General features: G+C 34.4%; 1 protein-coding gene across 3 annotated transcripts in view; it reads right to left on the reverse strand.

Annotated features, from left to right (window-relative positions):
- The window catches only part of SEMA3A (semaphorin 3A), a 451,042-nt gene that overhangs the window by 158,573 nt on the left and 276,141 nt on the right, over nucleotides 1-16,328 (reverse strand). For all 3 annotated transcript variants that reach the window (XM_014739188.3, XM_070264479.1, XM_001491234.5), the window contains one exon: nucleotides 1,121-1,278. In XM_014739188.3, coding sequence (XP_014594674.1) covers nucleotides 1,121-1,278 — 158 coding nt within the window. The remainder of the gene's footprint in view (nucleotides 1-1,120; nucleotides 1,279-16,328) is intronic.

Here is a 16,328-nt window from a genome sequence, read left to right on the forward strand (position 1 = left end):
GTGGTATACTCTACTAGAGATTTGAATCAGCTTTGAGTTTAAATCTTCCTTGTATCCCAAAAGCAACGTTCTTCAGCCAGAACAAAAGCTTTTTCCAATTCTGTTACTTTTTAAAAATTAATGTCCAGTCTGTTAGTTTATAAGAAGTGGAGGCACATCACTTTAAAGTCCTCAGAGTTAAGAAGAAACAAGACTAACATACATAATTCCTGCAATGCATGTACTTTTAAAAGCACTAACACTAGCACTCTTGTGAAAGTTGTGCTTAAAGATCTTTGTTCCTCAGAGAATTAAGACTGGAGATATTGACTGAATAAATGGTTGACTTAGAGTACAGCATATAGATTCAGTAGCACAATTTCCACTAATCTGTCAATCAATGTTTATTTTCCAAACTGTATAGCTTATTAATTACATAAGCCAGAAACAGTATAAAGAATAAGAATAAAATTGATAGACTGGTAGTGTCTAAACGACCACATTTGCAAAAACCTGACACTGAAAAGCGATCTTCCAAATCAGGCTTTGGCAATTTTCTTGTTTAAAAGACCAGATAGTAAGTATTTTAGGCTTTGTCAGCCAGATGATCTCTATCACAACTACTCAACTCTGCCATTGTAGAACGAAAGCAGACATAGACAATATGTAAATGAATGAGAATGTCCATGTTCCAAAAAACTTTATTTACAAACACAAGTGACACGTCAGATAGGCATGTGTATAATGATCTATATACTCTGCATTTGCTGGCAATATAGAGAGATGTACAAATATAAACATAGTATACACAGTACATGAAATCAACTATATTTCTATAACGATTCAAGTATTTTAAATCTATGCAGGAAAATGATATAACTATGGAAGGATAAGCTGAAGTTAATACTTCTTATAATGATCATTGAAAATACTATGGTTTCTTCCCCAATGATTTTTATGGTTTACTGCATCTATTCATTTGTGATAATCAAATTAATGCATTATTTTTATTTCCATCTTAAAAGATAAAATACTAATTTAAACATTTTTTTCAGTTGTCACACTGTTAAATAGCTAGAGGATTATTTATATTTTCAGTTGTTTCAAAAGAACTACAGTATATGCATGAGAATAAAGATACCTTTTGAAAATCCTTGATATTAACCAGGTTGAATGAAAATATGTGATCCTTCGCTCCAACATACAGCCTACTCCGTTCCTCATCCAAAAGGAAAGTATGATAACTGGAGCTGTTGGCCAACCCATTGAAAGTGATCACATTGTTGGAGTCCAACATTTCTGCAAGGTAACGAAGCAAGACATTGGGTGTTAATGTGAGGTTCCACATAAGCATAGACTGTTCGTACATGGTAAGCTGACTACTGCCTGCTGTACTTACCAACCAGTGGTTATTCTTCATGGTACTAAGAAATATACAGAAGCCAATTTGTTTTACATCTCATTGAAATGGAAGTTATATTTATTAGTTTGCTGATTTCATACTCAAGACCACACACTCTTACAGAAGAAAGAGAGAGAAATACCTTGCCCACACAACTGGTCTCGTAGAATCTCTTTGGGTGTAGAGGTAGATTAGAATGGGCAGTATTGTATATAAAATGTCTTTAATTTTACAAAGACCTATTTAAGTGGTTTCTTTTGCTCTAAGTCATTAGCTAGAAGAATAAGTATAGGGGCCAACAGAGCAAAAGTAGTATGGGGGAAACATTGTTTAACCTTCTATGTTGTTTGCAACCTCTTACTATTGAGGAATTTTAATATGTGCTTTTGATCATTAAATCATTAACTCCACCATCTACATCCTTAGTAATGTTTTGTAACTGACATATAGAGAAACTGAGTTAGACTTTTACGAAAACATGAATTAAGTTAATTTTATTATCTGACCTCAAATTTTTGGTTTGTTATTGCTCTCCAATTTTCTTTTGCTGTGAATGGGCAAATACTGAACTTTTAAGCCTATACTTTAAGTGAGTAAAATATTTTCAGATAAAAATAACATTAATTGTAAATTCACTTTTGCCTTAGAAAGGCAGTTGTTGATAATCACCAAAGAGGTTTAAGTATCTGCTTCAAACAAAATTATGTATATATATATACCAATACAACCAGCATCCATAGGACAGAAATGTTGAAGATCCTCCAAAACTGTGTTTTGAATCAATGATTCAGATTTTTACAGTGCACATATAGTAGAGGCCTTTCATTAGCATACATAAAATGTACAATGTGTCTTCCAAAGAAAGGAAGCACCAATCTAGACCCTTTCTTTGTCCAAACCCCTACCCTGGGACATTGGCCATTTGATAAATTGCCTTGCTCTATCTATTTCTTCTACTGCTTTCTCCACCTTATCAAAAACATTATTTCAATAGGTGATAAAGTTCAAACTCCTTAACTTAGCATTAAAGGACAGGTTTGAGTTTAGACCCCACCCCAGTACTCCTCCTCACGACCTCTACCCTGCAGAAAAACATGCTCTGTAGTCATCCATTTTAGCCTTTGCTGCCATTGTTCCTGACACATACAACTATATGCCACCTGACAAAATAGTATCCACTCTTCCAAGCTAGTTCAAATGCTATCTCTAAGAAATTCTCATAGAACTAATTTCTTTGTAACATTTTGCTTGAATTACTCTTATAACTTGCTCATATCACACTGTCAATTATTACAATCATTCATATAGATGATTTATCTACCAGAATTAACATTCTCTCACTTCATGAAATATGAATTAATACCTCATTATCCACAGCTCACACGGTTTCTTTTCCATATTACCAGGTCAATAAATATCAAAATGTATCTATCTAATACACAAAATTACAAGAATTAATTGTTAACAAGTTGTTAAAGGATGCTTTTCTAATTTCGTCATGAGAAACAGTATAATACTAGGCTGGTCTTATTCCACCCCCAAACCCTGCTGAAAAAAAGGAAGAAAGAAAGGAAGAAGGAGGAAGGAAGAAGCAGCAAGAAAGAATGGAAGGAAGGAGGGAAAAAAGAACTAGATCAAGGGAAAGAGTTTCATTCATGTGAATCATACCTAAAAGAAATGAGAGCTATGAGTCTTCAGAGAGAAAAAGCAGAGAATCCACTACATGGTATCTGAATTTAAATGTCGTTCCTCTTACCAGTGTCCAAATGACTTCAAAGGATCAAGGCTACAGAGAGTCAATATAAGACTGTAATTTCAGGTACTCTGAGCTGTGTGAGGATGAAAAGGGCTACTACCAGAAGCAGGGGCTATGTCACTGGATATATTCATGTGGTGACTGAATGGCTGTTTAAGGAGGTCTGTTTGTCAAATAGATTAGATGCCCTTCATTCAATTTTCCAATTCTAAACTCTATAATTCTACCCTAAAACCAGAGAAAGCAAACTAAAGGTAGCTAGGCAAACTTAAAAATAAAAACCAGCCGAGTCTAAACCAAGATAAGTACATAGAAATATTAACCAATGCAAGGGGACAGAAGGGTGGATTTTAAATGGAAATGCATGGAAACTACATAAGGCAGCTCTAAGCATTAAGTGGAAGAAGTTATAGGAAGACAACTACTATAGCTATAGAACATGGAGTCATCCAGTTATAGGTAAAAAAAAAAAATCAGCATCACTACGGAACTATTTACTAGGTGTGCAAACTAGAACGAATTCCTTACACCACCTGGGCCTCGGTTTTTGGAAGATGGGGTTAATAACATATCTTCCAAGAGTTATTGTGAAGGTGAAGTTAGATAATTCATGTAAAATATCTAGAACAATAGTTCTCATAGTAAACACTAAATTAAAGATTACCTGTTTGTTTAATTAGAGGTTAAATGTTAATATGTTCAATCTTGTTGACCAGAAGTAGGAAATTATGGTCCAGAGCAGCAGACAGAAAAAAATACTTTTCTACCTATCTTACCAAGTGTGATAACTTGTTAGCATCAGTGGTCTTGTACCGTAAGGGGATAAATAAGAAGAGCAATATGCTCTTTGATTTACATTAATATTAAATGTAACGGTCATTTTAAGAAGAGTGAAGTATTACTTTTTCTTTGCCAATTTATGTGCTCTGAACTTTAAATAATAAAGATGATGACTTTGTATATCATAATTCCAAACACTGAAATGTTCATCCAATTGAAAAATATGTTACCGGCTGAATTTTGTAAAATAGTTCAGGGAGAATTATAGGTATAGACAACTTGAGAAAAGTCTTGAGTGGTTTATGTATGAAATCACTCTGGAAACTACACTTTAAAGGATGTTTCTGCTGGATCATTTCATTAAACGAAAAGACAGTATTTTCCTGGAGTACTGGTTAAGCAGCTGTTTCCCTGCTTTCAAATGTGCTGAATTTTGCCTCATCATTCCTTTTGCTTCAATTTCTTTAGATGTTCCTCTCTATCAGGGACCTTTTACATTGTTTTATTACCGAGAGAAGAGTCTTTGTGAGACCCTTATGGCAGTGAGCCATGACAAATTCTGGATTGCTTAGGTTATCTCACCGCTTTCCAGGGCAAAAATACCTAGGTTAAAATCAGAGACCATTTCTGTAAATCTAGATCTTGCGCTGTTTAATATTCTGTTTTTCCTTATTTATGATTTTGTTTTTCCTATATGTGGACACAGTCAGCTGCAATTGATGTTAAATAACTCCAACTTTGACTCTACTCCTTCAGAATTTTAGGTGTTTCTTTTCAGCTTCTGTTATGTAAATCTTACCGTTACGTAAACTAGTACTGGAACTAAAATAAATATTCAGTAATGTGAGATTTAATATTTAATATTCTGCTAGCTTCCCACATCTTGCCTATGTTCATATTTAGTTGAACAACAACAAATGTTATTTTAACGAACAACCTGAATTTCTATAGCATCAACGTGACTATGGTAAAAACATCCAAGCATATAAAGGCACTAATTCTTTTTGGGTGTCATTCAGTTTTTCTCTGGTTGAGACATTACTTCAACTTCCACATGCTGTCATGCTGTTTTTATATCAACCATAAAGAGAAGTAAAGGTAGGATTGCAATAAAAATTGCCATTTCAGACAAGCGCTCTTTAATGAACTTGAATTCTTAAATTTGAAAGGTTATTAAACAAGCATTCTGTTTATTCCAGATTCACCAGATGATTTAGTGTTTCTATTATTTGCTTAACGACAAAATAGAAAATACGCTGATCATAAAGCCAAGCAAGTAGTTTGTCTTCAATAAGTGCTAATTGTTATCACCATTATTATTATGATAAAAGATGACGTATCTAGTAAGCGTAAGTGTATAGATGTTCTGAAAGGGAAAATCAATTCATACAATTTAAAGCAGAAGTGTCATCAATTATAAATAGATTGCACTTGTTAGGTAGTTACAAATATAGAGTCTTATGAAATTCAGGACACATACATAAAGTCCATTTGATAGGTTTCTGTTTAATCTAAACATGCAGCAAAAGAAGAAAAGAAATCATGATTGATCTGTTCTTTAATCAGAATATCCTACCAAATAATCATGGGAGAAAAACCATGATCTCTTGTAATGAGTCAATTCCAATTTTCATTCTACTTGTTTATTTATAAATTTTCAGATTTGCCTTTCCCCCCGAATTCATCATGATCTCAATGAAGCTCTCTTTGAATAAAGACAAGACATTGCTAGCAATCACTATCAGTACATTATTTGCGATATTAAAAAATTGTTTTAGGGGCCAGCCTGGTGGTGTAGTGGTTAAGTTCACATATTCTGCTTTGGCAGCCTGGGGTTCGCCAGTTCGGATCCTGGGTGCGGACTCATGCACCACATAGCAAGCCACGCTTTGTCCCACATACAAAATAGAGGAAGATGGACATGGATGTTAGCTCAGGGCCAATCTTCCTGAGCAAAAAGAGAAGGATTGGCTGCAGATGTTAGCTCAAGGCTAATGTTCCTCAAAAAAATAATAAATAAAATTTAAAAATTTGTAAAAAGTTATTTTATAAACTAATGCTCTTCTTATATATTTATTTTAATGTATGAAAAAAATGGCAAAATTTACATCAAAATCATATGTGACTATTCATCTCTACATAATAAAACTGTGTGGTTTCTGTGGTGTTCTGATTATCTTTAGGATAAGCACAAATTTATACAGGTGATTACATTACAATGACCGGGTCAGATTCTCAAAAAGGCAATGAAATGAACACTGATTTCTAGAATGCAAGACCGCCTAGAACTAGACTGTTTCTAGTGGGATGGAGAGCTGCTGTATACTTGACCTTCAGATTCAAATAGCCACCCTGTTCTTTGTATTTCTGACTTCCATTACATTTCTATTTCTCTGTTCCTTCCTCCCGCCCTCCCTCTCTTTCTTTCTCTCTTTCTCTCCCCTCTCTCCCATTCTCCCACTCTCCCCTTCTCTCTCTCCTCTAAGTTTTATAGCATTAAAGGTAATAGGATCCCAACTTCTGCTGGACTCAAATGAATTGCCTGTATTCATTGATGGCTTTAGGCTTATGTCCTTTTTCCATGACTTAAACTTTGTCCTTTTCATAGAACAGACAAAGACCCCATTTAAAGTAGTCAAAGGCTGGGTCTACATGATGCCAAAATATTTTGACTGAATGATGACCACATCCAGATATTTGTAAATATTGGAAAGTTCATCGAGGTCCAAAATTTTTAGATCCTATATTTCAGTGCTTCCTGGATTATATTTTAAATTTCATAAACCAAAAAAAGTTTTAAGAGCAAAATAAGGGCTGAAATAAAAGTTGGCAACTTTTTGTTGCATTGCAAAAGCAAAGCAACAAAAAGAAGTACTATTTACTATCATTATCATTTCATACAAAAAGGAGGAAGCATTTTATTTAACTAACAAAAATAGCAGAAAAGACAAAAAACACATAAAAAGGATAATCTTTAGAGATGAATACATTTATATCGTGGAAAAATTCACCTTAATTTTCTTCCTTTACTTTTATTTCACTAAAGTCTAGTTTTTAAAACTTATTACACAAATGAGTCTTTCCACAGACTTCTGTTTGGCAAGTGCTGCTCTAAGATATACTGTGGATGATGGACTCTGCTCCCAGCATTTCTGGACAGCGCATCATGTCATTGCATAAACAGAGCCAATGTTAGAGGGCATCTACATGCTTTTATTTATTTATTAATTTATACTCAGTGATGCTGAGTATATTCTCTCAATTTACAAAGTTTGGTAAGTATCATTTGAATATACTTAGAAAAATCTATTTTCTAATTTCAATAGCGGGTAGACACCCAAAATTTGCATCCTGTTTACATATCCTGGGCTAACAGTAATATTTACATTGATTATTTTCTCCAGCCTGTGTCAGAGGCCACAACACTCTATAAAATACAACCCTACTACCTTTGCCTAGGACATTTGCAACTCAGTTCTTTCTATTTGCTGATGGTCTGATCTCACATTAAATTTATACCAGGACTCTCATCTGCCAGATGCTTCTTATTCATAGCTGACATGAATAATCAGCCTTTTGTGACATGGATAGACTCCCTGATCTAGTTACAAGGTGCTCATACTTGAGCTTTGGACAAGTAAAGGTTCATTCCCAGCCCAAGCCCAGTTTCCACACCTCCAGACCCACACAATACATACGTGCCCTGAACCACACTGTCAGGGAGGGAACAATACATTTTCCTTCAAATATGCTTGTAAAACATCAGTGATAGGCCTACCTGTTGATATTAAACTGTTTCCCACTTCTTATAATGTGAAAAATATGTGTGGAAAGTAAGTTGTTTGCAATCTAATCTGATGATTCAGATTTTTATTATTTAATCGAATTAGGCAACTACTAATTCAGCAAACACGTATCCAGTCCTTATTATGTATAACACACAAGCATTGGCTAAGAAGTATGTGGACTATAGAGATTAATAAATCCTTGCTGGGGGGCTGGCCCCATGGCCTCATGGTTAGGTTCAGCTTGCCCTGCTTCAGCTGCCTGGGTTCTCGAGTTTGGTGCCCCAGGCACAGACCTACACCAATTGTCAGCCATGCTGTGGTGCCGACCCACATACAAGACAGAGGAAGACTGGCGTATATGTTAGCTCAGGGCGAACACTGCTCAGCAAATAAAAGCCCCAGAAAACAAAAAAACCTCGTTGGAAAGTTAGACAAATGCTCTGAGAGAAGTAAACACTAAATGAACACAGCAACAAAGAGAATAATAAGAGCTAAAGAAACTAACAGGGAGGAGAAATGAACGCCACAGGAGGAGTGGATAGTCCTTGTAGAAAGAGCTTGGCAATTAAACCTAACCATAAAAATGTATAGGACTTTCAGCAGCAGAAAGAGGTTGGGCTGAACATTCCATGTACAGGAAATGAATAAAGACTAGGAGATAGAAATAAGGGAAAACACAAGGGAAAAGAAATTTTAGTGCCTACTATGTGCCAAAAGGTGCTGAATGATTTATAAGTATATTCATTTAAGCTTCACAACAACACTGTGAAGTGGGAATTTTCATTTCCATTTTTTTCTCATGAGGAAATTGACTCAGATAAATATTGGGAATATCCCAGGTCATAGAACTGGTGTGATGTAGAGTCAAGATACCCATTTCCATCTGATACCAGAGGCCAGGCTCTGTCTTACTTTATATTACCTCTAAGAAGGCAGAATTTTTGAGAATACTAAGAACTGACTATTGAGAAGAAATGTGCAAAATGTAAGAATACATTCTGGATAATACTAAGAACTGATATTGAGAAGTGGGGTTACCTCTCATGATCACGTAAGTTGCCTTAGTTACCAGTCTCTTAAATATTTATACTATTTTATTTGCACTGTACTTGGTCTTTTTACACAATAATAATTCTGCAGATATAATCTTATCTACAACTATGGCTTTCATCACTAGCAGTATTTTGACATGTCTCAAATGTATATCTTCCAAGACAGATTTCCCACCAAAGGCCAAACAAAGACTTACTAGAAACCTCTATTTAGATAGTGTACAAACATGTCAGAGTCTGCATGACTTTAACAGAGCTCACTCCCTTTTCTTCTTTCCATTAGTGACATCATCACTTTTCTTTCTGTATGTTTTAAAATTGGTTGCAAGTATCATTCACGCAAAGAATCATAGAAACCAGCACCTCTTCATCGTCCACAGATCCAATCCATCACTTCAGTTTTGTTTAACACTATAATAATTTCTCCTATGTTTTCTTCTGTTTACATACTCATTGCTACTCTCATAGTTCAATTCCTCATAATGTCTTCCCTCGATTATTGCAAGTATCTTCTAACAGAACTTCCTCTCTAGGTTTACACCAACAAACCATTTTATGCATTGCCTCCAGAATAATCTTTCTACAAAACAAATATAACTTTCTTCTAGTTTACAGAAAAGGCACTTTCACTCTATCCACTTTCCTTGAGTCTTATGGAAAAAAAGAACAAGAAAATAGCGGAAAATAGCCACATTAAATGAAGAGAGGAACCAATACCAATGGAATATCAAACCAAAAGTTATTAAGAAAATATATCCAATATAATGAAGCATGAAATATTTTGAGACAGAATGCTGAAATATAACATACCTCTCCACATATTCCAGATAGGATAGAATTATTAATCAAAGTGTTAACAAATCATAAAACTTGCATCCTCAAATGCTTTATTACAGAAGCAAGCTCTAGGAGTCTATATAGCTATGAAATTATTGGAAAATGTCCATAAAGAATGGAAGTACAGCTAAAGTACAAAGGCATCATCATCATCACAACTGACACTTGTACGCCAGGTATTGCTCTAATCACACGCACACATATACACACACGATATTTATTGTGTGTACATTATCCCTCTACTAAAGGAGACCACTGTAGATAAAATACAGTAAGGGCTGGAGTGGAAGGTGTGAACATCAGATTAGTCCACAAACTGTCTTTGATAGAGAAACACACCAATCACCAAAATATAAAAGAATGAAGAACATATTTTCCCAGAAAAAAAGTATATTAAAAATTTTGGAGCTTGTTTTCAAGTCAAAACAGCAATTGTAGACTGTGAACTCCTCCAGCTCACTTCCTCAATGTCAAAAGAAGATAAAAAGTTCACCAAAATGCAGTTGAAGGCATAGAAAAGAAGAGGAATTGACATAGGAAAGAGAGAATTAATTCTGGTTGCCAAAGTTCCAAAATAAGTAATAATAAACCAAATTTTCTTTTAAAGAGATGAAATTGATTAATGAGAAGATACTAGGAATGAAAGATAGGAAATAAAACCTAAAAATAAACTTATATCTGCAGTCTGAGATGTCACTATCTTCCAAAAAATTCTAATCTTATAGAAGGATCAATTATGGAACTTACTAAGTAATCAAAGACTATATTCAGAATTTATGAATAAAAAACAAGTCACCTATAGAAGGGAAGTAATTATGTGGGCTTCACATTTATTCAAAGCAATGTTATTTGCCAGAAAGCACAAAAGGAATTTGTGTGAATACCCAAGTGAAAACATATGTGACTCAATAATTTTATATCCAGAAAGTTGTCTTTGAAGGAGAAATAGTATCAGACATTCTCAAACATTCAAGGTTTAAAGATCCAGAATACCCACCCATTCAAGCAACTACAGCAGTAACAACTTCTTAATAATAAAATTCATTCAAACAAGATATGAGTCAAAATCAAGGGCACAGATATTACATTCCTTGCCTCTTTAAAACCTGCCTAGAAATTTCCACTGTGTGATTTAAGCCCTTTGTATTTTCCACACTTATTTTTTCGCTCATTCACCAATAGAGCATGGGCAAGTGCATGTGTGTACCTATATATACAACGATATATAAATACGTATATTTACCCACACACACATGCATATATAGAATTATTTCCAATTACCTCGATGGCATGCCATCTACAGTAACCACAGTTTAGAATGCTTTCTATCCTCCTGGTGCTCTCCATCTTCCACCCTCACTTGCTTAGGCGAATCCACTCATCTTTCGAGATCTAGGTCAAGCCTCTCCTATGAATTCTCTGACCTTCTAAGGGGTAGTGTATCATGCCTTCCTTTGTGAAACACACTGTCCTGTACAAATACAGATGAATCGCTCCTTTACCTTTGTAGCTCCCTTTCTAAAGTTAAAATATGCTGCTTTTACTTATTTTTGTATTCCTTGTCCTAGAACATTTTCCTGACATATACCTGGTCCTGTCACATAGAAGCAAGTGTCTCAATAACTGTTATTTGAAACACCTCTTTTTTTTTTAAATGCAACAACACTCAGAAAAAGTAAATGTAATAATAAACATCTAGGAAGAAGCAAATGTAGCAATATACAGTGTATGACAGATTGTAAACTAGCTCTCCCAATCAGTTACACATTACATTCAAATGACTAATAAAATTATGCCATCTACACCCTAATTACAGCCTGGCTATAAAATTATAATAAAATGGCTAATTTTTATAATTTTATGTGCTAGGTACTGTTATAGTCATTTTACATACAATAATCATGTGAAAAAAGTTTGTCAGCCTTCTATTTTTTAACATTAAACAAAAACTATTGCAGGAGAAATAGTTTAGCTATTGCTATAGTTTATAGCAACATACTTTAATTGTTCTCCTATCTTCAATTTCTCTCAACTTTAACATATTCTTCAGGGAATCACCATATAAACTGACCAGAGCATATTTCAAAAAGGTAATACTTTTATTAAAAAAAAAAACAACAGAAAGCAGCACCTCCCCTAACCACTGTTACCTTCCCCCAGTCTCCCTAATTAAAGTCGCAGTCCCTAATCTTCCTTTACTACCTTATTTTATGCCTGTTCCGTAAGTTCCCACAGTTCTATCAGAAATGGCCAATTTACTCTTCTCTAAACCTGGCCCGTCTCCTCCTGCTTCTAGTTTATTTTCCCTGTTCTCATTCTTCAAGCTACAGTTAGAAGCCATCTCTCCCACGAAAGCCTTGAGCATTAGCAGGCATTACTCTCTCCTCTCACGCCCCAAACACTTTGATCCTATCACACACTGAGGCATTAATTGCCTGCCACTCATCCACATGGGCATTAGGGTACATGCTCTAGTTCTCCTAGATATAAAGCTAGCACAGTGCAATGTGGACCTAATTATATGCAAAGAAAATGGTTAACTAGATAATTAATTAATTATTGAATTTGAGATCTAGAAAGATCCTTACACTATAAAGTCTGATTAAAAGAGCATCGGTGACTTTACCATTAACAGTTGCAGAAGCCAGGTTTAGGTTCAGGTCTCCTGGCTCTCAGTTCAATGCTCTTCCTAAATAAATTTCTAGAAAAATTATAACATTAATTTTTCTCTTTATTTTTTGCTGCTTGATCCCTGATATTGCAGTATGTTTTTGGTACAAGTATATGCTCAAAAAATAAAAGTTGCAAACAATTTACAATGAAATAATGTATAATGTTAACTTTTACTTCTCCTTGGAAGAATAACAATGAGAGTTTAAATGTCATTATTGCATAAAAATCTAAATGTTTTAGTGTGAATAAAAATGATTAATACCAATATGCATCGCAACTGACCACTCATTTCTGTGTGAGATGATTAGTCAGTAAAAATTTAGAATTAAAGTATAGATCCTTCTTTTACAATTCACATTGGTTTAATTTAGTGCTTCGACTGATGGGTTACTAACTCAGAGATCGAAACTTTGTTTTTTGATTCTGTCTTATGTCTTAATTATTTATAAGGCTCCTCTATAGGCAGGTTTCTATTATCAGCCAGTTCACCAGCAAGTGTTCATTAAGTGCCTAGGAGTGGCAAGCACTGTATTATCATTAACAAAGTATTTTTTTTTTTTTAAAAAAGAGCCTTATCTGATCAACACAATTGAAAGTCTGATTTTTCAGGCAGTCTTCATCGCTTACTTACATATGCCACAGCATGTGTTTCAGTGTGTTCTTCAAATAACTATCATATTCCACATGACTATGAGAAAGTAAGTGGGTTGTTTTTTTATATTTACAAATTGTATACTTCATTTTTCTAGTATCAAAACTGTGGAAAATATTCACATTTGGAGAATTAAATAGTTATAAACCACTCAGTTACCCATCATCTGTTGCAAATGCCCACTATAAATATTTTTTAAAAACTGCTTAAGAGTGATTTATTTGAATTGTTCTAATGCTGAACAAATGAACTTTTATTGAGGAAAGAAACTGAATATTTCATTAGTATTTTTCCATCATTTTCATCCCAAGACATATTTACGGGAGGGAAGTCTTCCTCATTCACTGACAAAAATTGATACATGCAAGTGTGAACAGACTGGAGAACATACTTATTTCAGTGTTTGTGAGCGTCCCTTTTTGATTGAGGCAAGAGTCTATTTAATTATTAGTTGGAAGGGAGAGAGAAGGTCACAAGGGAAGTCCAGGAGATCATGTGGACATTCTCAAGGATCAATCAAGGAACCAAATCAGAGGAGCAGGTGTGTGTGGCTGGGGTTAGGAATTACCCAAACCCTAGATTTGGCCAACAGAAGGTGTTTACTATGTCTTTATTGAATGAATGAACAGATGGATTTCTGATTAGGTGGATAAAGTAGACATGTTTATGAGTGGGTAACAGTGCATGTGGGTTAGATAACCCATAATTTATCCTGCTGTTCTTACTACTTCTAGTCTCTTAAATTGCATAGTGCCTGGATGCCACAAACAAATGCAATTTAATTTTGTCAGTTAAAAAAGTAGAAGTTGTTCATCTGAGAGGTTATTTTATTGTCTCTTCATTTTTTTCGGGGGAGGGGCGGTGGGAAGGGAGGGCATCTATATGGTATGTCTAGTCATGTGCCACTCCTTTAACTAGAATAGATACATGTTAATTATAAAGACTTCTGGCTTACTCCTAAAAGGATTTTGTTTGAATCAGATCTCCCTTAGAGAGGTGGGAAGGAAGTGGGAGAGGAGGGTGTTCAAAACCAACAAACTCAATCAAAGAAGTCTCTAGATGAAACCATACAATGTATTCTGAGTACATTCTAATCTTAGTGACAATATTATTTGCTATTTATGATGACATGCTATAGATATTTTTCCCTACTTAGGTGTTTCATTTTGGAGTAGATACATTTAAGAATTTATTAAGCAATGGAAGTCAGATGCCCTAATGAGTTTGATTGATAGCAACTCATTAACAGTTTATAGTTTTTCTACATGCATAATAAAAGGGAGAAAAGTGGGATCATTATATAGATACTCTGGGCAAAATTAAGTTTTCCTATATTCTGCTCTGCCCAAATAATTTTTTGCAAAACTTATCTGATGGTATTTGTTCTAAAATTTACTTGGTACAGAAAAAAATAATTTAAGCATTTTATCTTAAATAGAAAATGAGAAAAATTTAAATTGTTCTATTTTCTTTTCCATACACATTCTGCTGTAAATTTATTCTCAGATTGGGTCATGTTTAGAATTGTTCTGGGACTGAAGCTAAACATGATGTGAGCCATGTTTGGTTCAAGAGCCGTAAAGACAACTCAGTGATTCCCTAGGACGAGGCTAAAAATCCAGCTTGCTTGTTGAAAATCCTTGCTCTCCCAGGGCCCATTAAAACAAGCACATCTCTGGGCTCGACAGAACAGTAGAAACTAAAGAATCTCTAGACCAACACAGGACACAGAGGATAAACATCTAATTCGGAATTAGATTTACCTCTCCTTCAAGAGCGGGCAAAAAAGTAGCGTGAGTCAATTTCTTATTAAACCTCCCCCTACACTTCTTCATCCTGAAATGTGATTGTTTCTCTTTCACAAAACAACAAAAACAAAAACAAAACACTAATAACAATGTTAGAATGATAAGTAATAAATGTTGTTTAGAGTGAAATATGGTCTCCTTTTAAACTCTGCTGGCCACAATGAGACTCTCCCATTAGTCTGAATACAGAGGATAACAAGGATAAAATTTGCCTGTAGACAAGAAGGAACAGAAAGTAAGTGTTAGTGCCATTAAGTTTGAATAAAACCCTCAGAACAGTTCAGTGTGAGCAAGGAAAGAGTCACGTAATTTTATCTAAAGTCACTGATTTCTTAATTCTTTCATTTTCCTGATACTTGTTTATTTTGCATGTAAATAGTTAAGATTATCTCTGCCAATCACTTTTTATAACAATATTGTTATTACTAAACTTTGGATTAAATATTTGAAAATAATTTTATATCTTTAAAGTTGGAACATGTTTATTTCCTTGAAAACATATGATAGGTATTATCTTTTAACTTTCTTTTCAATTAATAAATTGTTATGAAAATAGCAACCTATGTACTTTTCCACTTCACAAACTTGGTTTAAAAGCTGAGCTTGTCTATTTTGCTGTGTACCTAAGCGGCAATACATTTTTAATAAGATTTCCAAGAGTTTAAAAATTTATTTTAATTTTATATTTTCTTGTAAGGGGATTATTTAAAATAGACATTTTTTCTTATTAGGCTAAATGCCATTACTGATACAGCTTAAGAAGTGGTAGAAACTAGAAGAACTGCAAAATAGAGAAAAGTTTCTAGCTTTTCTCAATTATAACTTTTTTAGTCATTTTTAAGTATTCAAAAGGGAGAAATTCCTTTTACTTTAAAAAAATCAAGAAATTAGTTTAAAAGTTCATAGCAGAGTTTGTTTGATGAACTTAATGACTTCCACCTCATTTAGTAAATCAGAATCTAAAAAATGCTACCCTCAACTCTCTGGATAGGCTCTGGAGTTTATCAGCCCTACTTTGCCACTTCATTAGCTGTCAAGAACCAGTAAGTGATACTGCTATGAAGGGCTTGATTCAGGTAGTTGAAAACACTCTTATTGTAAAAGTACCAATTACCAACAGACTTGAAGTCAAAAGAGACTCTATCAGGAAAGGCACATCATCCACATACATACAGTTGGTTATCATCCTTGTAGACATCAAAGAAAGAGAGAGCATTTGAACCATCAGTAGTTGACTTGTAATATTCACAACCAGTACACACACTGATTTAATATACACTGCAGCACAGTTATCATTGGCCTCATAACTCTTACCTATAATCATGTGAGGGCAACAGAATAGGGATAAAAAAATGCATATTTTCTTCCCCAAGGAGCGACCATAAAATATAAAAAGGCACATGTTTTTTGTTTTGCTTTTTAAGGTCATTATGAAAGAGCTGTCAACAGGACTTCAGAGAGATAGGAAGTGGAGATGATCTTTAAGGTACTTTGCAGTGGTCAATCTTTTTTTCTTTTTTTGGCAGGCAAAGATTCACACTGGGCTAGCAAAAAGATGCACGTTTTAATCTCTGTGCTTAAATGGATTCTTATGCTTGGCC

Source organism: Equus caballus, chromosome 4 (genome assembly GCF_041296265.1).
Source record: "Equus caballus isolate H_3958 breed thoroughbred chromosome 4, TB-T2T, whole genome shotgun sequence".
Taxonomy (NCBI): Eukaryota; Metazoa; Chordata; class Mammalia; order Perissodactyla; family Equidae; genus Equus; species Equus caballus.